The sequence below is a fragment of the Dipteris shenzhenensis genome, chromosome 19 (assembly GCF_047967505.1).
Source record: "Dipteris shenzhenensis isolate YYH24624 ecotype China chromosome 19, Dip_SZ_1.0, whole genome shotgun sequence".
Classification (NCBI taxonomy): domain Eukaryota; kingdom Viridiplantae; phylum Streptophyta; class Polypodiopsida; order Gleicheniales; family Dipteridaceae; genus Dipteris; species Dipteris shenzhenensis.
Window position 1 is genome coordinate 39,982,482 of NC_141614.1, and position 23,972 is coordinate 40,006,453.

The 23,972-nt window shown below is 42.7% G+C and overlaps 1 protein-coding gene across 1 annotated transcript; it reads left to right on the plus strand.

The window, feature by feature from the left end:
- Positions 1-2: 2 nt before the first annotated feature.
- On the plus strand, positions 3-22,907 carry LOC147890460 (leucine-rich repeat receptor-like serine/threonine-protein kinase BAM1). Its single transcript, XM_087390296.1, has 5 exons — positions 3-24; positions 6,213-6,273; positions 21,549-22,153; positions 22,292-22,688; positions 22,771-22,907. The coding sequence occupies exons 1-5, from the start codon at positions 3-5 to the stop codon at positions 22,799-22,801; spliced, it is 1,116 nt and encodes a 371-aa protein (XP_087246422.1). The 3' UTR covers positions 22,802-22,907.
- The last annotated feature ends 1,065 nt before the right edge of the window (positions 22,908-23,972 follow it).

Consider the following 23,972-nt stretch of genomic DNA (forward strand, 5'->3'; position numbering starts at 1 on the left):
ATATGGATAATGAACAAGAAACAGGTATGTTGATTTATGTCTCCTTGTGAACATTACATCACTGTTTTGGCTTGTATATGGAGATAACTGTATGTAAATTATGTTTCGATAATCGCTGCTTGTGCAGTCCTTATAGTGAGGGCATTCAGGAACTATTTTGTATCACAGACAAATATGTTTTGCATCATCTAAGTTCTTGTATATGGATCTCAAATGTTCCTTGAACAAGACATCCATGAGTTATTGTTAGTTAATGTTTGCCATTCCTCATTAACATCATTGGAAAGATGTTGGATCATATGTATTCCTAATTATCAACTGAAGGAACATGGTGGAGAGGGAGAGGGAGAGCGAAAGGGTAGGCTAGGGAGAGAAGATAATACTCAAATGGAAACATAATGAAAGTCAAAGGAAATGGAAATGAGCAATAGACCAAAATGGAAGACTCACATAGATAAGCTTGATGTAGACTCCTTGATGTGTTGATGTGACACACAAGTACAATCATATATAGGATAGACACACACTAGACTATCGAAGTGTATATGGGATATCTCCCAATATGACACGTGGCACTTACACACAAGACTCTACTAGAAATCCCAATAGAACACACTAAAACACACTCAAATTGACTTCATGTTCTAACATTAGCATTCTTATAATCTTTGTGTAACATACTTGGGGATGAAAAACCATGGTGTTCAAATGTGGTAATTCTACACGCTTCCAAGAAAAGTCATGATGACAAATATGGCATATTTCTGTTGTCACTTACATCTATGTTCTTATGCTGCTTCTTTAGGTTTTGGTACAGTACAAGTATATTCAATAGAGCATGCAAAAGATCTTTGAAAGTCAATTTCATTTCAAGTGTTTTAAATGCAGGTTAGGACCGTTAGAAGGGTCCCGATTTATTGCAAGCCCTTGAATTGCCATGATTGTCAAAATGGAGAGGTTCCATAGCCATTGAAATAAAGTGGTTTACACTTTCGATTTTACTGAAACAAATCATCAATTGGAACGAAAGGCGAGTGGCATGGCTTCCAAGTTTTCTCATCCTTTATTGTAATCTTTTCTATGGGCTCTAATGTCCATCAACAATATAAGAAAAGTATATTATTTTTGGGCCTATAGGCTTAATCTTATGCCGTGAAATCAATGATTTGAATCTTTCTCCTTTGTATTTCACTGCTCAAGGAAACATGTGCTTGCCTCTTTACTTGCTAATATAGATTTGATATTTTCATCCTCTCTTTTGAAATTGTGTATGCACACTCATGGTATGAGAGAGAGAGAGAGAGAGAGATGGATGTATATCTGTCTTCGGAAGGCTTCACGGGCCTATGAGACAAAGCTCAATCACAAAGAAACTCATACAAGCCACTGCGGGCTAAAGTAGAGGGCTCGCTAAGGCCCTTTCTAGGTACTATGATAAACAAAAAACTCAAACCTCAATAATCAAAACCAGTATCCAATCTCAATGTCAAAAGAAAAATACATAGTCAGGTGTCATGGTGGCTCTCCTATGGGCTGCGAAAATGTCTCGTATCTTTGTTTGTCGGGTTGTCTCTCTCTGTAGTGGGGGGCACAGTCTCCATGATGTTTGTATCCAATGGGTCATGTTGAGATTGATGCCTCTGTTGGATCCCCTCCAAGTAGAGCTGTGATGGACAAAACTTGCCATCATGCGCGTCCTCATCTGTCTCTGCATCTCTGGTTCGTCTCAACTCTTCGTCGTCTCATTCCACTGCCCCTCGTGGTACTCATATCATCTATCTTCTCCTCCTCCACTTATCACCATGTCTGAGGGCGGAATCAAAAGTGTACAAATCTGTAATATGTCGCTGAGCTCGATCTATCACAGTCTCATGTGTCATTGCCTCCTCTCTAATCTGGCACGACAAGGTCTCTCTATGTCATTGCATCTCCATCAAATATAGACCGCTGCAAACTTGGTCTTGGAAGTGGATCAGATGGGAGAGAGGCCCAAAATTGAGTCACTCCTGAAATCGTTGAATCTTATAGTAGACGGGGTAAGTGCACAGGAAATGCTTCTCTGTCTCCACCTCCTCCAGCATGCATAGTCTACAAGTCTGCTGCTCTTTGGGTGTACCAGTGGCTCTCCCCGCCTCAATTCTCATCTGATGAAACAAGACCCACATCTGTTTGATGGAGCAGTGAGACTCGTTTGTCCTCTAGATACTAGGGTCTTACAATCACTCTATCCTCCAATACTCTCTGGAAGTGATCACAGTAGAATTGGATCTTGGTGGAAAACTGTTGAGAAAAAATGGCAAAGTATTTCCATGGATTTTGTGGAAGGCTTACCACGAACCTCTCATGGGCATGATGCAATTTAGGTAACTGTTGATCGACTCACCAATTTGGCTTGATTTAATCCTACAAGCAAGACCATTACAATCACTCAAGTTGCTCATTTCCTTGTTGAGAAGCTATTTAGCCTATATGGCTTGCCATTTGAAATAATTGGTGACAGTGTTGCTAAGTTTAATGCTCATTTCTTATGAGCTTTGTTCCAAAAATTGGATACTCAGCTCAGTGTGAGTTCGGATGATCATCTAGAGTTGGATGGATAGACTCAGGGGCTTATCAGAGTCTGGAAGACTTGAGAGCTTATGTTTCTAGACTTGAGAGCTTATGTTTCCCTAAGGCTATCTAATGAAGAAGATTACCTTCCTTTGCTTGAATTTCTTATAATAGTGCTAAGCATTCAGGAACTTGGAATACTCCATCCATGTTGATGTACAAATACCAACCTAAAGCCTCTTGGCTAGTTGGCTTATAGAATGTTAAGGTGAGCTCTGTTGTTGCTGGTTGGTTATAATAGCAACAAGATATGTTGCAGTTGGCAAGGGAAAGCATAGTCTTATGCTAGCTAGGAGTGGACACATCAAATTTTTTTAGAAAGCCAGTGAGTTTAGTTGAAAATCACAAAAGATTCTCAGGTGATTCACACTAGCCCTTTGTACAAGGTATCTCATCACTATTGTGTTCATTTTTAATCCTTAAAAGAATCAATGACGTAGCCCTGCAACCACGTGAAGGAGTCTGAATACATAGTCTTTCATGTTAGTAGAGTGAAAGAGGATTTGGGTGTTAGAGATAACTTAGTCTCTGAGGATGAACTCATAAGATTGGAAGATATGTCTACTTATGTACCCCATGAACCAAAATGCCTTATGGATTATAGTAAATGTTTGCTTAGGAAAACAGGATTGTTTTATAGCTAAAAGCTAGGTGGAAAGATTGTTTAGATGAGGATAGCACTTGGAAAAGTGTGATTCTCTTAGACGCCAAGCTATGTTCACATATAGCCTTATGGAGGTCAAGTTAGCCCATGATCATCTGTCCTAACCATGGTAGCACACATCATACGTTTTGTACGCCAAGGGGGACTCTTCAGCTTGAGACACTAAGACACCCTACATATGTATAAGTGGGATCCATTGCTCTCTTGGGTCATTCTTAGGATTGGGGCCTCTCGAAATACCTAGTAAGGTTGAGAGCCTGTCCATGTCTGTGTCTCCCTAACAACATTTGCACAGATGGGGTTGCGTGCTATGGGACGTGTAGCCTTACCTAGGTTGGACTAGCTAGGAGGTTGCTTGTTGACCTCTAGCTCAAGGGTCTCCAAGGAATCTATGGTTGGGTGGTGGTACACTAGCCGACACCATGTGCTCGTGCGTTTGTATGTTGATGTTGGAGTACGCTTGCAGGTATGCACAGAGATAAGGACCCCAACATGGGGGTAATCTGAGGCAAGCCTTAGAAGAATCCAAGAACATGGATTTAAAAATGATAGCTAGGATAGAGGAGCAATCCAAAGCAACTCAATCCTCATCCAAAGTTCCTAAAGGACAAGACCCATCGAGGTTATGCTTTCTTTAGAAAGATGCCAAAAGGAAACATAAAGCCGTGAACCTTAAGATGGCAAGGAAGCAAAAGGATGGAATCAGCCCTTTGCAAACAACCAAGGAGTTCATGCATGCTAATGCAAGGTGGGCAAAAATTAGGTTGATTGTGTAGGGAGGATTTGAAAGAATGAGACAATGTAAAGTCTTGATTGTTAGGTTCAACAATGCAGTTTTGCAAGAAGACAAGTCTCGGCAATGAAAGCAAGCTTGAGAGGCATTCTGGTCCAAGTGGCTTGTCTATAAGGATGGAACGATCATTATTTAGGGCACATAGCCTCCCTACCAACAAGTAAGAGTACCAAACCTATGGGATGCCAACATTGTCACTTCCATTTTGGAATGGGAATGGGACTTTGTGGTCCTTGTTAAGCAATTTTGCATAAACTTTCTAGGGGAAAGATCTCATAGTCTTCACTATGATACACCAAATCTCAAAGAAAGTATTTTACCCCACAATCCATGGGTACACATGATAGTTCGTATTCAAGTCATAGACCCACATGGATAGAGGGCTACGACTTTCAGAGGTTTGGCAGTCCTCTTCTAGTCCCTCCTACACCCACAGATCATAATTATCGGTACAAATGAGCATGCGCATTTACGTGGACGTAAACCACAGGTATGTACATTGTTGCATGTATTTATGTCCACAACAGATGTTCGATTGTGCTAGGATATCCATAAGAAGGGGGATCACACCTTTTATAGCTCTTTATGAGACATCCAAAGACACAAGTAGTTGGGTGCGATCTTGCTCATGCAGTGCTTAGATGCTTGGTTATGCAATAGGGATACTAGATTCCCAAGGGTATGCCCTTGCTCTACTTGACCCTTTAGATTATGGAGTTTTTCTATCATAGATCAATGGATACAGATGGTGTATCTCAAGTAGTATGGGAAATAATGCCAGACATGTGCAATACTTATGATATACTCATCTATAATGGACTATAGAGATGGCTAGGATCAAAGGATCACATCTATGGTAGCTATCTTGCCACTTTCAGCACATAGATGAGCAACTACATCCTATCAGTATGACCTTAATCATTCACTAAGTCACATCTATGGTAGCTATCTTTTCACTTCTTAGAGCACATAGATGCGCAACTGGATATAGATGTCAAGGCTCTTCTTCTCATTAAGATAATCCACATTGCAACATAGCAATCCTTTCCATATGTAATTAAAATCCCAAGAGAGTCACCTAAAGCATTTGTACCTAAGAATAGTTGGTATGATGAGTGTAAAGCACTTTGGCAATGCTAACACTTGAAGAGTAACCAAGAGCACCGTATTCAAAATGAAACAGGTAGAGAATATATTGAGTTTAGGGAAATGAAGAAGACAATAGTTGCTTGCCTTCCATAAACAAGAGCTATTCTCGTAGTAATTGTTCTTTATAGGAGTAATTGCAAAGAATTTTGGATGAAGTTATCAGAGAAGAGATCAACATGTCTTATCAAGGACGCCAGCCTCTAGAAAGATTAATGGTTAACAATGTTCTCAACGAACCCATGTGCAACATAAAGGATATTCCTTGCCCCACCATAGCTCTTGAATGGAAAAGCTAAGGATTAGGAGGACCTCCAAATGGAACTTCTAATCCAGGCATGGGAGATACTTGCTCCAACCAATTCTAGTCAAGTTGTTCAATGAAGCTTTTTGCATAAGTCTTTCGACTTCTTGGACAACAAACACCATCATATCCATTCACAAGGGGGAGATCCCATGGACATAAGAAACTATTGGACTATCATGATTGGCCATCTAATGGCCAAGGTATATGAGTTAGCTCTTCAAATGCACATTAGTAGGTATGACAGGCTTGCATGTCATGAGATAGAAAGGTTTTAGACAAGATCGCTCCACATTAGAGTGCATCTTCACCCTAAGAGCTATCATAGAGGCTAGATTTTGGAAATAGAGAGTATATATGTTCTTTAAAGATTTTTTTAATGCATTCAAGTCTATACTTCATGCTATACTTTTCGCTTGACTTTGAGCTTTGGATATGCACATGATGCTATCTAGGTGTCATAGTTGTATGTGAGAGGGTTGTAAGTAAATTGTGCACCACACAAGGATGTTTCAGGGAGTGAACTTTACCATTGGGGTGAAGCACGGTTGCCCCCTCTTCCCACCCTCTTTGGACTTTACATAGATTAGTTGCCCTCTGTTGTGGGCACACTGGGGGGTTTAGGATCAATGCTAGCATAGCACTCAAACCCATCTTGTCATAGACAAATGATGTGGTGTTGATATCACATGTAGTATATGGGTTACAGACGCATCTCATAGCTCTATTTGATTTTTACAATGGCGATGACATGAGGTATGGGTAAAACCAAGGATATGGTATTTGACAATAATAAGGCTTAGTTCCAATTGGAGGCCTTTACAATTGCAAACAGGTGGTAGAGATAGGTTTTACTATACTTGGGATGCATTTTCACAAGCCCCAAGTTCACATGAAACTAGCAACATAGGCACACCTGACTAGAGGACATGGCCTCCTTCTAGAGGCTATAGAGATAGTGTTTCTAGACACATTTCCAACATGTGAACACGAAGTTTCTTCTCTTTGGTGCCCTACTTTGACGAATGTAGCTCTCTTTGGTCACCCATTAGTGCATACCAAGAAAATGACTTAAGGATTCCAGCAAACACATCTTAGACATAGACATCAAGACTTCTAAGGAGACTGTCAGGCTCATATGGATCCTCAAGTGCTCATGATTGACATAGGACATGGCACCACGTAATACGAGCTCCTTTGACACTTGAAACTATGTCTTGGTCATGTTGATGCTTATCCTAGCTTTCATTTTGTCTTATCATCAGTAGGCTTTGAGAGGTCTACTAGACACCCCAAGCTCCCCATGAGGAGTTTAGTTTTCTTCCTTGTTCTCATAGATTTTTTTGGCCTTTAGCAGACATTAATAGATATTTCGTTCTTTCTGCACCATACATTTTTTTGTCCTCTAGTAGACATTAATGGATATTTCCTTCTTTCTACACCAAAAGGTAGGTGATCTCTATCTTCTAAATTACTCATTGGCTCATTTTTCTCACCATATCCATGACTTCAAAGACATTAAAGGGATTTTTGTTCAAGATTCACCCAACCTCGAGCTCCACAGAGACCCCTTGCCTCCTACATGAGAGATTTGACTCTTTTCCTTCCTCTCCCTCCAACTGAGAGTTCTCTCGAGAACTATCCCCTAAACCCAACACTTGCCACATGATTTCTTTCCTTATTGCCATGTGTCCCACAACTGACCTTGGCATTGAGGCCTCCCCTTTGCACCTCTTCATTAATGCTCAGGCCTAGGAATTAACCTTAGACCCAATCCCTTGAGGCCCCATTGACGCAAGTGTTGTGAAGCCTCTGTTTCCCACCTCACTATAACTGAGCCCCAGGCTTCCATGATTATGGTTGATGTAGCATTCCCTTCCCCTTACAAGTGGTTGACATAACATTCCCTTCCCCCTAAGAACGGCTTATGTCGTCAAATTTTTTTTTGGGAAACTTCCTCTGAACATTGGTTTCCCTTTCTCATGTTGAACTCTCTTCAGGTCTATCTTTCCACTTAATCAGACATTCTTGATATATGGTATGTCTTGTTTTTTTTTGTCGCCTATCTATACTTTTTCCTAGTTCATGTGGTAAAGTATTAGGTTCAATGAGTTCCCAATAGGACTTCATCCCAATTAGATTGACATCATCTCCTAGCCTCCTTTTTAAGCTACTTACATGAAAAACTAGATGTACTCTCCTTCAAATAAGGCTAACTTATAAATAAATTTTCCAATTCCCTTAATTAGGAATGGTCCAAAATACCTAGGAGACAACTTTAAACATTTACTATTTTTGGGATTCCAAAGATTCTGGCATCCTAAGATAGACTTTTTTATTCTCTTTAAACTCCACGTTTTTCATCTGGGTTTGCATAACTTCTTGCTCTATCTTGAACCTTTATAATGCTCTCTTTAATCCTTAAGAAAGTATTTGGCTACTTAAATCTTCTCTTTCTCAAGTCCCATTGCAATTGTCGCTTTAGGTTGAAATCCATACATCATCATGAATGTATTTAGATTTGGATGATCATAGCATCTAATATCAGATTGGATCTATGTGTATCTAAGTGGAGTGGATTCTCTAAGGTTCTAGCTAGTGCTATGACACATGTGGGTGTTGTGGCAACTAATTCTAATCATCTCCTTGCATGTGGGACACTTGGAGGTGGTATGCTTTGTGCAAGACAATTGGACTTCTTCCCTTGTGTATTTAAGGTAATGTACATGAGTATGTGAGACGTCTTTGTGTGAGTTGAATAATACACCACCACCGCACTCGGGTTGGTGGGAACATGCTTTTAGTGAGCAACTTAATTTGTGCATACTATGTTGTCTTTGAATTTGTGACATGGTATCAGAGCAATGGGTAGCTCATTCTCTAGAGAGTGAGAAAAAATAAGAGATTTCTTGAGAGATCTTCTTTAGAGTTCATTTTGTGTTCATTTGAGAGATGTTTGTGCTGTTCATTTCATTGAGAGATTCTTCTTGATGAGTTCTCATAACGGAGTTTTCCTTTCACTCCCTTGAGCAATTTTTCCAGTCATTGAGGGAGAGAGAATCTAAAGCTCTTAGTGTGAGTTTAAAGTACAAATCCACTAGTGTAACAACAAAGAATCAATGGATTAAAAAGAAGGAATTATAGCACTCTCAAGAGAGAAATTGTCACACAACCTCACATAAGGAGTAGTAGAGTTGCCCAATCAACATCTAGCCAGCAAAGCCAAGCTCCTTTATTCAACACATACCACTCCCACCCCTCGTGAGGCTTTCCCCAATTTCGTGGCATTACTCCTTATGGGAGTAGAGAAGATGAACTTTACAAAAAACTTTATTGCGACCTGGATGTGATCAAATTGCACGAGAGGACATGGACATATTTGAAGATGCCCCACAGTACTTGGACATTGTAATCTCTCCAAATGTTATCCAATTAGACATCAAGAGATGACTATGGGTTCCCTGCACTCTCCTCCTAGAACCTCATAGGAGTGATCGCTTATTTAGGAGTAGATGTATGTCGTTTTGAAAGCCTTAGGTCCTAGACACTATCTAAAAATAACAAGTGAAGAGGAGAGGCATCTTCACATGGGTGTCGTAGGAGCCAATTTTTTGTATAAAGAGATGGCTTTTTGCATAGCCATGCTAGAGGTGGAGGATCCCCCTATGCCTAGGTTCATGGAAGAGGTGCCAACTCTACCTATGCGAGAAGCCAGAGGTTAAAGAAAATATTGATAAGGCTACACTAGCAATCTTGGTTCTAGGATGGTTCAACAAGACACTAGAGAGAGAATCACACAATAGGATATAAGAGCAATCCAGACCATCCAGCATGGGAGAAGAGCACCCACAAGGATGATGCCTTAGAGAGGACACGACTGGAAGAAGAGGGCAAGTCAGAAGAGGTTTTGCTGGAGAATCTTTCGCCTGCTGTAATTGAAGATAACACTATTTTTTCTTAATTAACATTCAATTTATTTTAAACATGACGGAATATGAAGTTTTGGCCATGCTCTTTGCTTGGGAGAGTAATGTAAATTTAGGCTTTGAGGAGGAAGGGATGCACTAGCCCACGAATCTAGCACATATCGGTACTCTAGAGGAAATGATCTTTTGAACTTGGGAAGAAATGCTTACATTGGACCAAGAAGTGGTCCCAAAGGAAGTGTTTTTGCAAGTGCAAGCATAAATTCATATAGTTGATGGCATTTGGTTTGCATCTTCAATATAGGTGGTCTTTCATTCGGATTGGCTTGCTGCTATTCAGAGCAAGCTTGTGATCATAGCTAGGTAAAAGATAGGAGACAGCTCACCAATGGATATACTCATGCTTCAGGAATATAGTTCTGAGTGGCTGATACTCATAGAAGTCGACACCTTCTCCCCAGTGGTAGTCCCAAGGTTTGGTAAGAGTGGGATGGATGTGTCCACTCTAACTTGCAGATAGCAAAGAAACTTTTTAGTGCAAGCTCACGAGCTGCTTGTTGGACGTAGAATCATGAACTCCTAATTCAACAATCTAGAGTCTATGGAAGAATCCTAGGTCGTCACACTTCCATAAATTCCTATGGCTGTTGGAGGTGATTTTAATGTATGAAAGACACTTGTTCTTGAGTGATTCTAGAGTCTTCTTCTGCAAGATTGTTGGGGCACTGGACTATGGTTCATCAAATAAACTGTTGTTGCATAAGGTTTAGGCGAATAAGGATGATGTATTTTACTCACATCGAGTATGATTTGTTGGCTGACTTCGCAATTTCTTTGTTTCTATAGTTCCACTCCCTTGAGGAAAATAAACTTGTGAGTGAATTGTTGGTTGGTGTCGTCTTTTTTGATAGGTCATCGAACTCATGGGATGTATATTCACCTCCATTGTTACATCAGAGGATCTTGATGTAATTTCCAATTCATCTTTCCATAAGAGCTATAAACTCTATAAATGCATCAAGTGCATTTGATTTTTATGTCAATAAATAAATCCAAGTCTTCTTTCTTCCCCCATGAAATTCGCTTCTGAAAGAAATAGCCGAGAGAAGAGACTCAAGGCATAGATACATCATGCAGACCGTGAAAAACCCCAAAATCCAAATGATCATCGGTGGAAGTGATGAAGTGTAAACCATTGCCAAGGGATTCATATAAGCATAACCCCCAATATCAGAGTGAATGATAAGAAGTATATTAGACTCGTAGACCATGATGTGGGAAATGGCTTAACATATTCGTTACATACATCTTTCTGAAAATAGACTTATGGAAGGCCTTCTACCATGTTCGATTTGCTTGAGTGAGACCAAACTGTGGAAGTTGATCTGAGTGATCTGTCTTTTGTTGCATACAGATGCAGTTTTGGGTCATCTTCCTTTAATGGTGCATGCCTAATACATCATGAAAGAAACGTCTACTTTGAATTATATCGACACCCTACTGCAGTGCCAATAATGAGGTTGAGTGAGTGCGACCTCTAGTGGCAGGTGAATCTTAAAGCATGGATAGTTAGTTCTAGAGGTATGGGATATGAATATGGGATTTCTAAATACTTGAGTGAAAGCACATGGACCAAGATTTTATGACAAATGTGATACATGAGAGTTTTTATGACAAGATAACCTTAAACATAAAATTTGTGATAGACATGATAGGAAATCAATCCAATTAACTGCTAACTCATACCATAAATGCACCTAGATGCTCCTTTATATGCTAGGATCTAAAGGCAACTTTGTGGGTGTAAGATGGTGAGGGCATCAAGCCCTATATCTGGCTTAGCAAGAGGCGACTAGAGAGCAGGAACATCCAACCTACCAAGCTAGGATCATGGAAGGCAGGAGGGGCCAGGCCTCGCAATAGTATGGAGGGCATTTGCCCTTGTTTTAAAGACCCACAAAGTTGGTGGGTATAGAATGGAAGCCGACCTAAAATGTAGTTCAGAGGACCTAAAAGTTAAATAGCTGCATGATAATTGTGGAATGGGGTCTCATCTAGTGGGACCAATCACATGGAATCAAGTATTGTAAGGGATGAGGTTGCCATGGACGTAAGAGACATGTGGAGTTGGTTGGCCCCTAAACTCAAGTGCCTGCACATGGCCATTTGGCATACATTAAATAGAGGCATGTTTAAAGACAAAGTAAATATCCTTTGTGCACTTTACATCAATGTTGTGACTCAAACCAACTACAAACCTAGGAACAAAAACGACGTGCATTGTTGGCTAATATTGTAGGAGATTACTTAATATCCTTTGCCCATTGTGCATCAATGTTGTCAATGTACCCTACTACAAAAGCCATTGAACAAAAACAATGTGCATTGGTGCATTAGCAAAGGCTTCCTCACCCACCATCAGCAAAAACGATGTTCATTGGCGCATTAGCAATGACTGATGATCCAAAGGGTGGCATTTCCATGAAGATTACAGATATAGAGATCAAGAGAGAAAGGCTAATAAAAAGCAAGAGCATGCATCTTGATAGGACAAAATCATGCCCACGTGGGGCTGGATAGCTAATGTGGGTATGTGATTGGGTTGGGAACGTGGGTGGGCTAATATAGACATGGCAGAAGAGGGGGTTTCTTGATTCTTCCTTTCTTCCACTGTCACCCTCATCAATGTGCATCCCTAAAGTGAGCTAAGAGAGAGGGGATTACAACATGTTATGTATCCCCACAGACATTGGATTAGATAAGGACAATCTCTAGGGACATATCTTACCTTCCTTAGCACTCCACGAGGACATCTAGAGGTGCATGTAGCTAGGAGAGGTCTTGCTCATATGGGACTTCAATGTTAAGTCCAACAACATGTGTGTGTGTGTGTGTGTGTGTGTGTGAAAAAAAAAAAAGCTCTTGCTTCCATTGCTTATTCATTTCTCACACCAACACCCGAATAGATTCGTTGGGATCAGAGAGATGCACATGCACATGTAGTGATTGCCAGGAATAGCGTGTTGAGAGTTCACGCTCAACATCATGTGATCATGTGTGCATAGCACCATCACGTGATCATATGTGCATAGCACTAACCTTATAGAGTGCTATAAAGGAAAGGGTTAGATCCCCTAACCCTAACCCTAAAAGGGTTTGTATATATTCTATTTTTTCAACTAATTCTAGTGTACAGTTAGTCATTTGTGGTGTGCTCTCTAGCTGTGCCCTCTCTCCTCATCTCCACTCTTCTCCTCTCCCCTCTTCATATTTTGTCATGGTATCAGAGCTCCCTTGTCTTCCATTGAGACATTGAGATTCTTGAGAGTGTGAGAGAGATTGTGAGATTTGAGAGTTTTTTTCTTGAGTGATCTTCTCTTCCGTTGAGAGAAAAATTCCGTCCATTTGAGAGGAATTTCCGTCCGTTCATCTCCTTTGAGTGTTTCTTCATTAAGAGAGAGTTTTCTGAGATTTTTTGTGACTTGAATCGTTTTTCTGAGCGAGATATTGAGAGAGACCCTTCACAAAGTTGTCTTGCCTAAAGCTCAAGAAGCAGCCACCCTCGACTCTCCAACAAGCCGCTCCAACCGTATGAAAGCAGAAAATCGAGCTCCAAAGAGCTCTTAGCTCTATTGCCAGCCGCCATCAACAAGCTCATACGAGCTTTCCTCAACTGGCAGTGCTCCATAGCAGCAGCACAAGTGAGCTCCCAGCCTCCACAAAGGCAACGCCACAGCCTTCAACGAGGGGCGCACCAACCTATGTCTCCATCCGAATGTCTAAGCCACAAGCTTCATGGTGGCTTCTCTCTGCCTGCTCCAACTCACTCCAGCACCTGCTCTATCTCCAAGTATCTCTGCAGCTAGCCCACTACAGGCACCTCCCATCGCTCCATAGCTCTAGCAGCATCGGCTAGCCTCTGCCTCGCCTCGTCTACAACAAAGCGGCTCCAACACATGCTTCTCCACACAAAGCTTAGGCTTGCATAGCGCATCCACAGCCGCCTCACATAAAGAGGCTCTTCTAAGCCTCTCCAGGCTGACAACAATCGAAGCTAAGGCTCCACCGCTAACATGCGCTCCATCAGCCCGCACGCCCGGCTCCTTCCAGCAAGCTCCTTCACTACAGCTTCTCCAATGCCTCGCCAAACGACAACCAGATTCAACACGGGCTACCCATACCAACCGACCGTCCGCTAAGAGCAGCGCCACCAAACGGATCTTCTGGGGGTAGAGGCTACAGCCTCGTGAGCCTCTACAACAGACGCACACGCTCTAGGCTCCCAACCAACAGCGCCTCTAATGACTTTGCTAGCAACAGCTAGCTCTAGCCTCGACGACGATCCCTGCAGCAGTCGACTCCACAATGATGATCTTCTGGTATCTCTGGCCACGCAGCGCCTCTCCAATAGAACAGCCGCAATGAATAGCTGTCGCAGTGATTGCGAAGGTCATCCTTGTTGGTGGTGCTGAATATTACCGTGCCAACATCGGCTGAACAACAGTGACTATGGCCTCCAATTGTCTCCTCTGATCGCAAGCATCCCTCCACCAATTCGTCTCCTTCGATAGCGCCCATCCAAGGTCAGCTTCCAAGCTTCATAGCACGGCTTCATCCTCCACGAAGCCTCTTCATCGACTCTACATGACAAAGCGCGATTCAAGCTTCCTTACCAACGTGGTCCTCCTCGACGGAATCGGCATCTTTGATGGAATCTCCAGTAGATTCCAAAGCCCCAAAAATTGACACGTGGTAGGGTAAGCCCATCCTTGGGCTTGGCCACAAAGCTGACACGTGGCAGACCTTATCTGCCACGTCACCCCTGCCAGCTCAACAGGACACATCATCACCGACAGCCACATCAACAGTCAACGTCGTCAGTGCCACGTCATCAGTGCCACGTCAGCATTGCCATGTCATCAGTGCCACCTCAGCACTGCCACCTCAGCAGTCCAGTCAGCACTGACCCCTGCAGGCACAGTCTCTTGCCAGGCACACTGTGCACACACTGCATGTGCACACTCCTGCCACCTCAGCACAGAGCTTCACTGGCACACCTCTTGCTAAGCACAGTGCCACATCATCACTGCATGTGACTCACAGTGACACATCATCATTGAGCACCATTTGCACTCCTTTTGCCCCTCCACCTAGATCAAGTCATATCTCTTGATCCAGGAAGAATTTGAGGGTGCTCCAAAAAGGAAAGTCGCTCGATTTTTTGTGCTCTACGCGCTCGTTACGTCACGCGCACATTTCGGCACAGCTCGCCGACAAAACCACTTCCTTCACGCACATTTGCCTCTACATCGACGCATCTGACCCAGCACTTAAAAAGAACAAAGGAAAAGGAATTATTTGCTGCTCTTTCATCGATCGACGGTTGGTTTAGATCTAGATCAGAGTAGACTAGATCGCCATAGAGGGGACGCTTTGAATTCCCCAAGTTGCCAATCTAAGCCATGCCCGAAATTCCTGACTAGTACCTACTCGGAGTCAGTCCATACGCTCACATCCGATTTCACATCATTACATTACCTGAAACCTTATGTTCATCAGTTCAGTGAGCAGACTTCAGAGTTCAGAGGCATTGCAGATTGATTCAGTGGGCAGATAGCACTTGATTTCACACACACATGCCACCATTGTAAAGCCTATTTGGCTATCTCACGGCATCGTGCACATGATTTTTTCAGCCTTGTAAAGCCTCTTGGCTATTCCCGGCATCGTTGCCACAAGCCTTGTAACACAGGTCAGATCTTATTTACTGCAGTTCTATCTTCACCGACAGTACAGAGATTTCACTTGGCATCTTCAGTGTATTTGCAGTTGATTCATACAGAGTTTTTCAGGACACTTTTGAGTACATTGTTTGCACCATGTCGACTAGCAACCTCAATCTGGAGGCATCTGCTAAGTTAGACAACTCCAATTACAGTACATGGAAATACCGAATGGAGACCATTCTTGTGCTTCAGGACAAATGGGAGTATGTTGATGGATCTATACCTAGACCATTGGCCGATCCAGCCACCAGTAGCTCTACTCCATCTGTTGTCACAGCACCAACAACGGGATCTACATCTACACAAACAGTTTCCACACTAGTAGCAGATCCTGCCATTGCCCGAGCTCAAGCAGAATGGGATAAGAAAGACAAGTATGCCTATCACCTGATCAAGCAGAATGTGCAAGATGTCATGCTAGGACAGCTCAACACAGTCAAGACATCAAAAGAAGCATGGGATATGTTTGCAGCTCTCTACGAGTCCAAGAACACATCCAGGATTCTCACCCTGAGAAACCAGATCAACGAGAGTTTCCGCAATAGCAATGAAACCAGTCATGCTTATGTACTCCGCATCAAAGACTACAACAATCAACTTGCAGCAGCAGGAGAGACTATGAATCCCGCAGAAATGGTTCAAGTAATCCTGAATGGACTAGGAGAAGGATATGAGAATCTAGTCCAGAGTATTGCCATCCAACGGCAAATTCCAACACTGGAAGAACTTCAGTCAGTTCTACTTGGTGAAGAACTCAGGACTCAGGCCATTCAAGCACGTAAAGGTCATTCTAATGATCAGGCATTCACAGCTTCAGACAAAAGCAGAGGCAAAGGCAGAAACAGAGGTAGATCATATTAGAAAAGTGGTCATCATCAACAAAGTCAGAATCAGCATCAGCATCAGCATCATCCTCAACAACATCAAAATCAGCAACAAAGAGGAAATCATTCCAACCGAGGAAGATTCCAAGGACGAGGGAATGCATCCACCAATGTGTCAAACATTCAATGCAACTATTGTCACAAGTTTGGACACTATGAAAGAGATTGCCGCAAGAAGCAGTATGACCAAGGCGGTCAATCCAGCAGTAATCGAGGGAATTCCCGAGGAAAAGGAAATCATCGTGGTGGACATTCTAGTCACAGTCATTTTGCAAATGAACATGGCAATATGTTTCTTGCAAGTGAGGAATTGCACCAGACTGATACAATGCACCCAGACACTGATTTCAATCCCAAAGAGGATTTTAGCTATCAAGTCGACCAAGTGGAACAGGATCCTTGGTACATCGACAGTGGTGCATCATCTCATATGACAAATCATCAGGAATGGTTCACAGAAATGAAGCCATTAGAAGGTCAAAAGAATGTCATCTACACAGCAGACAATACACCGAATCCGGTTCAAGGGACAGGTGTTATCCCTATGAACAATTTCACTGGTACAAAAGGATTAGTCAAAGATGTGCTCTATGTTCCGAAACTCAGCAAGAACCTTTTGTCAGCAGGACAAATGACGAAACACAACTACAAAGTCATCTTCGACGGTGATGAATGCACTATCAGAGACAAATCCAAACGAGGTCAGCTAGTAGCAAAAGGTGTCAAGGAAGGACGCTTATACAGGATGCTAGCTACAGTACCAGATAAGCATGCCATGTCAGCTCAAATGCAACAGATGCCACTATCCGCAAAATGGCACAAGAGATATGGTCATGTCAACTTCAAGTACTTGTTAGATCTAAGGAATCAGAATATGGCAATTGGGATTCCGAAGTTACAATTTCTTGGAAAAGTTTGTGAAGCATGCTGCTTCGGCAAACAAAAGCGAACCAACTTTGTCAGAAGTACCTCTCGTGCACAAGGTATTCTTGATTTAATTCATACAGATGTATGGGGTTATGCCCAGACCCGCAGCATCAATGGTTCACTTTATTACTTGACCTTCATCGACGACTACAGCAGATATTGTTGGGTCTACTTTCTGAAAGAAAAATCTGAAGTGTTTGCCAGATTTCAAGAATTCAAAGCCATGGTAGAAAACCAAATAGGCAGAAAGATCAGGGTCATGAGATCAGACAGAGGAGGTAAATACATGTCTTCAGCATTCATGAACTTTTGCAAAACTCACGGTATTCGAAGACAATTCACATGTGCAGATACTCCTCAGCAAAATGCACGAGCTGAAAGGAAGAATGGGATTTTAGCAGACAGTGCTAGAGCAATGCTTAGTGAAAAGCATCTTCCGAATCAGTATTGGGCAGAAGCAATAGCTACAGCTAACTACTTGCTTAATCGGCTTCCTACCGAACCGATACAAGGTATGACTCCTTATGAAGCATTCACTGGACACAAGCCACGCATTGGGCATCTCCGCATATTTGGTTGCATAGCATATGCCCACATACACGATGATCATCGCAGGAAATTGGATGCGAAGTCACGCAAATGCATCATGGTTGGCTACAGTGAAGAAAGCAAAGCATACAAATTGTATGATCCCATCAACCGCAAAGTCATTATCTCCAGAGATGTAATCTTCGATGAGGAATCAGAATGGAAAACCTCACCTACACAGGAGATAGAAGCATCGACTTCACAGTCATCTACAGAACAGGTTGATGAAGAAGAGCAAGAATTGCCAGCAACACCCCAAGCAGTGCCACAGTAGCTCAGACGGTCTACTAGGGAAAGCAGACCACCAGCCAGATTGACATATGCTCAGAAAGGCAAAGCAATTCAGGTGGAAACCACCAACTATGCTCTTATGACTACCATCATGGCTACAGAAGAGCCAGTGTAGACGCAGTAGATAAGCCAGAATGGCAAACTGCTATGAATGAAGAAATGGATGCTTTGTATAAAAATAACACTTGGGAATTATGCGACCTTCCACCAGGAAAGAAGGCCATAGCCAACAAATGGGTATACAAAGTGAAGTACAATCCAGATGGCAGTATTCAGAGATACAAAGCCAGATTAGTTGCAAAAGGATTTGCACAACAATATGGCCAAGATTATGATGAGACTTATGCTCCAGTAGCAAAGATGGATTCCATACCGTTCTTGATATCACTAGCGACACTCAGTAAATGGAATGTGTATCAGCTCGATGTCAAGAATGCATTTCTCAATGGTTATCTAGACGAGGAAGTCTACATGCAATAACCAGCCGGTTATGTTGAACCAGGACAAGAGAACAAGGTTTGCCATCTCAAGAAAAGTCTCTACGGCTTAAAGCAAGCACCCAGAAGTTGGTACAGCAGAATTGACAAGTATTTTGCTGATCTGGGATACATGAAGTCCAATGCAGATCATACTCTCTACTACAAAGTTCAAGGGGAAGATATTACTATTGCACTTTTGTACGTAGATGATCTCATTGTGACAAGAAGCAAGGATAGCTTCATCAGAAAGCTAAAACAAGACTTATCTGCAGAGTTCGACATGAAAGATCTTGGACTTATGCACTATTGTCTTGGAATTGAGTTCTGGAGAGATTTAGATAGCACATTCATGAGTCAGCTCAAGTATGTTGACAGTCTCCTGAAGAAGTTTCATATGGCAAATTGCAAGATTGCAGCCACTCCCATGGAACAGAGTTTGAAACTTACTAAAGATTCAAAAAAGCCTACAGTCAATGACAGATACTACAGGCAACTCATTGGATCTCTTATATATCTGACAATCACACGGCCAGATATTTGTTATGCAGTAAGCTCATTAGCACAGTTTATGGCAAATCCAAAACAGTCTCACTGGAATGCAGCCAAAAGAGTCTTGAGATACATCAGAGGTACAAGACAATTTGGGATAGAATACAGAGGAAGTCATCCACGGTTGCATGGATACTGTGATAGTGACTATGCTGGAGATCATGAGACCAGGAGATCGACACAGGGATATGCATTTTTCCTTGGTCAAGGTGCTATATCATGGTTGTCAAACAAACAGCCAACTGTTTCTTTGTCTTCGACTGAAGCAGAATATAGAGCACTCACTACAGGTGCATGTGAGGCTATATGGCTCAGAAGACTATTGTCAGAAACAGATTACTTTGATGAGTCAAAGCCAACAACAATATACTGTGATAATCAATCGGCTCAAGCATTGGCCAAAAATCCAGTATATCACTCCAGAACAAAGCACATTGATGTCAGAGAGCACTTCGTTTCTCACACCAACACAAGAATAGATTCGTTGGGATCAGAGAGATGCACATGCACATGTAGTGATTGCCATGAATAGCGTGTTGAGAGTTCACGCTCAACATCATGTGATCATGTGTGCATAGCACCATCACGTGATCATATGTGCATAGCACTAACCTTATATCATGCTATAAAGGAAAGGGTTAGATCCCCTAACCCTAACCCTAAAAGGGTTTGTATATATTCTATTTTTTCAACTAATTCTAGTGTACAGTTAGTCATTTGTGGTGTGCTCTCTAGCTGTGCCCTCTCTCCTCATCTCCACTCTTCTCCTCTCCCCTCTTCATATTTTGTCATAGCGTGTATGTGTGAGAGTGTGTGTGTGTGCATGTGTGTGTGTGTGTGTGTGTGTGCGCGTGTGTGTGGTGTGTGTGTGAGAGAGAGAGTGAGAGCATCGAAGCCTTCCTGTAGCATCATCAAAGCCTTCCTGCAGTGCCCCGTACAACCAGTACGGCTACCCGTACAGCCTGTACGGCGTTTTTCGTACAGCGTACAGGCCGTCTCGCACAGCCCGTCTCCTTTTCCATAGCTCCCTAGGATTTTGTGATTTGCTTGCGTGGTGCTTCGTTGTCCTTTTTTCGTCACTCTCCAAAATTCTTGTGTAGCCTCGTCCGTACAGCCGTACGGCACCCGTACAACGTCCGTACACTTTTACTTTTCTGTTCTGCTGTGTCAGTCCCCGTTTCATTTTCTTCTCACAGTTTTGGCCGTACACCTACTCCCTCCGTACAGCTCCATCTATACAATCCGGTACAATCCCCTACTTCCAACAGTACAACTCCTTGGAGTCTTTTTGGGCTCTGTTGTCTTCTCCAAACGTATTGTGTTCCAGCCAAAATCTTGCATTCCCATCTGTTGTTTTCCTCCACATTATACTCTTCTTATCCTTTCTGGTGGACCTCCTGTGAATACTTCTTTTGGGACTGGTTTTTTTTTGGCTTTTACTGCCCTTTTATAGGTATTTCACTTTCAAGTTCCCCTTTTCACAAAGTCGTGGCAGAGTATTCATATGAAAAAACGTTTCAAAAGGAGCGCTCGGCTCCCTGCAAGAAACAAAAGTAGGTTGAGGGTCAGCATGACCCAATACATGAGACTCTTGAGGCTCAACTGGTATATGATATAATGCATGAAGGATTTGTAGATACTAGAAAAGAGTGGAAAGACTCGGTTCCTTCAGTTGGCCTCATGGTTGAGGTCGATGAAATTGTGGATCCGGTCAGAGAATATGCCAAGAACACAGTCATTTTATTTTTTCCAGGCCGGATGCCACCTGCTACAGAAATAGGCAACTGGCTGACATGCACATTGGCTGGCTCTTTTGTTCATAAAGTACACTATGCGGCCAGAGGCTTTTTTGAGGTGATCATGGTGGATGAGATCCATAGACAAATGCTTTTGGAACACTCACCTCTTTTTTTTGGGCAGCAAATGGTGCATGTCTCGCCATGGTCTCCCACAAGGGACTATCAGGCTTTAATTCGACACAGATGCCCGGTTTGGGTTGAAGTTGTTGATTTCCCCCAATTAATGGCCTCACTTTTGCCTAAAATTGCAGCATCTTTAGGTAAAGTGGTTTGCCCACCACGGCCAAATGGCAACTCAAACAGATTTTGCATTCTCTGGGATACTGATAATCCCACACCGGACTCTTATTCAGTCACGCTGAATAATGTGAACATGGGAAGTGCTTTTTACAAACTCAAATGGGGTTTATTTGCAGGGGCCTGTTTTGAATGCAAAAAGTTTGGACACATGGCTTCACAGTGTCCAATGAATCCACATAAAATGCCTCGTGCCACTTTGTCAGTTTCTATGCCCACTAAAGATGTTCCTACTCCAGTGGTCAACAAAAATAAAAGCAGTAGACAGCCTGCTGGGAGTCAGGATAAAGGCAAAGCTCCAGTGGCTCCCAATGGGAATATCACATCACATTCACCTCCTGTCATTCAATCCTCGACCAAAGGACAGCAACCTTCAACTGATGGCTGGTAGAGTCCAAGAAAAGTTATTTCTGCTAGAACAATTCCACCCCCCGCACTTGGACTGGTGCCTCTTCTAGCGGGAATACCCCAGAGACAAACACAGGAATTGGGTCCCCCGTGACAGTTCAAGCTCCTCTTATATCCTACGTCCAACCTCTCGAAGGGAAGAGAGGTTTACAGCTGAAGATCTCTGGATTGCCACAGAAGGATACGATGAGAAAAATGTCCTTGGTGCAGGTGGCTTCAGCGTTGTTTACAAGGGCGTGTTGCCAGATAACAGGATCATTGCTGTGAAAAAGCTCAAAGCTGCACGATCTTACGATATATTCGTAAGGGAGTTGCGGATACTTGGGAGACTACGTCACAGAAATCTGGTGAAAATTTTGGGTTACGTCTCTACTTTGGAGGTGAAGGCTTTGGTGTTGGAATTTGTGAGCAATGGGAATTTGGAGAGACACTTGCATGATCCTGGAAGCTTCCAATTGAGCTGGGAAGCACGTCTGAAGGCAGCAAGGACTGTCGCTCAGGTTTTGGTTTATCTCCACCATGACTACGGTTTGCCTGTGGTGCACGGTGACTTGAAGCCCAGCAACATCCTCTTTGATTCCAACTTTGAAGCACGACTCACAGACTTTGGGACTGCCAGGCTATTCACCGATGTTTCGAGCGGTGGAACCTCTCTCCAGCTATCTTCCACCTTCAAAGGCTCCATAGGCTACATAGCACCAGGTACACCGCTTCCCTTCTAGTTCTACTCTTCCAAGGAAGCCCCGCACCACGGGGCCCGGGGCTGAGATGGAGATTCCAAATAATTTGAACAAGCAAAATAATCCTATGTTTCTATCTCACATGACGTTTCATTTGCAGAATGTGCGTACTCTACCCAGGTTTCGCCGAAGGTGGACGTTTTTAGTTATGGTGTCTTACTCCTTGAGATGCTGACTGCAAGAAGGCCCACGGAGGAAAATTTTGGCATGGGGATGTCTTTACCTCAATGGGTGCGTTCATATTTTCCGGACAAAGCAATAGAAATCTTGGATGAAGCTCTTCGAAGCTTTGGAATCGCTAATCCTCTCCATATCATCCGACTCATCGGCCTAGCTTTGGCTTGTAGGGAGGAGAATCCAAGCAGGCGTCCTACAATGAAACAAGTTCTTACAGTGTTAATAAAAATTGAAACGGGTATTGACAATGCTATCCTCAGCTATCCTGCATTAGAAGAGCTTGCTAGCGCCGGCAGCACAAGTGCAGATCATCATCAAAGGTATTATTTTTTGATTGCAAAAGACGTTATCCTCAAGTCTTTTGCATTTGTGATCATTAATTCATTTCATGTCTGCCTTTAGGAATGTACAAGGACAATCATCCTCAACCTAGCTAGATGCAAAGGAATCAGTCGTGCCTATTGAAGCGGGAATTGAGGGATTTACAACACTCGCATAAATTAAGAATAAGAGTATCATGACCCGTCTATGAAGGATTAGAGACCCACTCCCCAGGGTCTCAAGGTGACATCTTTAATCTCAAGAAATGAAATTTGAAGATTCAAAACCCCCTCCACTCTAGGAACTTGGCTCTATGCTCAATTTACTCAACGCTTCAACTATATGAGCAGCCATGTGATGGTGATTGAGGGGCAAAAAATTTGCTCAAAATATCCCCCCCTACCTTTCCCCTCCCCTCCCTTCCCCCTCCCCTCTCTCTCTCTCTCTCTCTCTCTCTCATATATATATGTTCAATTTTTTTCCAAACCTTGTTAGTTTACTCCCTTTAAAAATATATTTCCTATTTATTCTCCTTCTTTCTTTCAAATTTTCCTCCATTAATTTTTTTTCCATTTAATTATTTACTTTGTTCCACCTATCTGCTAATTTATTTTACCTTTACTTTTCCCTTTTGTTGATTTTTAAATCCTATTTTAATTTTAAAAAAAGAAACCCAACGCCCCGCTGCATTTTTTATCCACCCTCTATCTTTTTTTCCACCAACTTGCAGTTTCATGCCTCCCCTACAACTGCCTAATTGGCCCACCTCCGTGAAACACTTATTACACACCCGACTACACGCATACCCTAGGGCCTACCTACATGCCTGACTACATGCCAAGCCTATAAATTACCTACTCTACCCTCCTCTCACTCCACTGACTAAGCCTAGCCTTCACTACCCTCTGCCCACTGTGATGTGCTCCCAACTCTCTGCTCTGTGCTCCTGCGATTGTGTGACCACACCTCTTGTATCAATCTCCTCCCATTCGTACTCCGAGCTCCGTGCCCTCTCCCTTCATTGGTTGACACGAGCTCCGTTCCTCCTTCGCTATCTGGACCAGATTCTGCGCCATCATCTTCTCTCCATGGCTTTGCTGTAGTATTGTACTGCCGCCCACGACTGTGCCATTACTCCAAATCTCCAAGAAGTCTTGACTTCCGTTTTCTCTTCACGGCTTACATGGATGCTCAGGTTCTAGTTCTCTCCTTAACCCCATTTTTTTCTCTTTAAATTAACATATGTGTCACCCCCTCACCCCCTCTCCTCTTCCACCCTCTAC

What these genes read in the sequence shown, in the direction of transcription:
- LOC147890460 (XM_087390296.1), top strand. Translation starts at nt 3, where the DNA reads ATGGATAATGAACAAGAAACAG. An exon ending in GGATAATGAACAAGAAACAG is followed by an intron (nt 25 to 6,212) that starts GTATGTTGATTT and finishes TATCACATGTAG; the next exon opens with TATATGGGTTACAGACGCAT. An exon ending in AGTGCAGATCATCATCAAAG is followed by an intron (nt 22,689 to 22,770) that starts GTATTATTTTTT and finishes GTCTGCCTTTAG; the next exon opens with GAATGTACAAGGACAATCAT.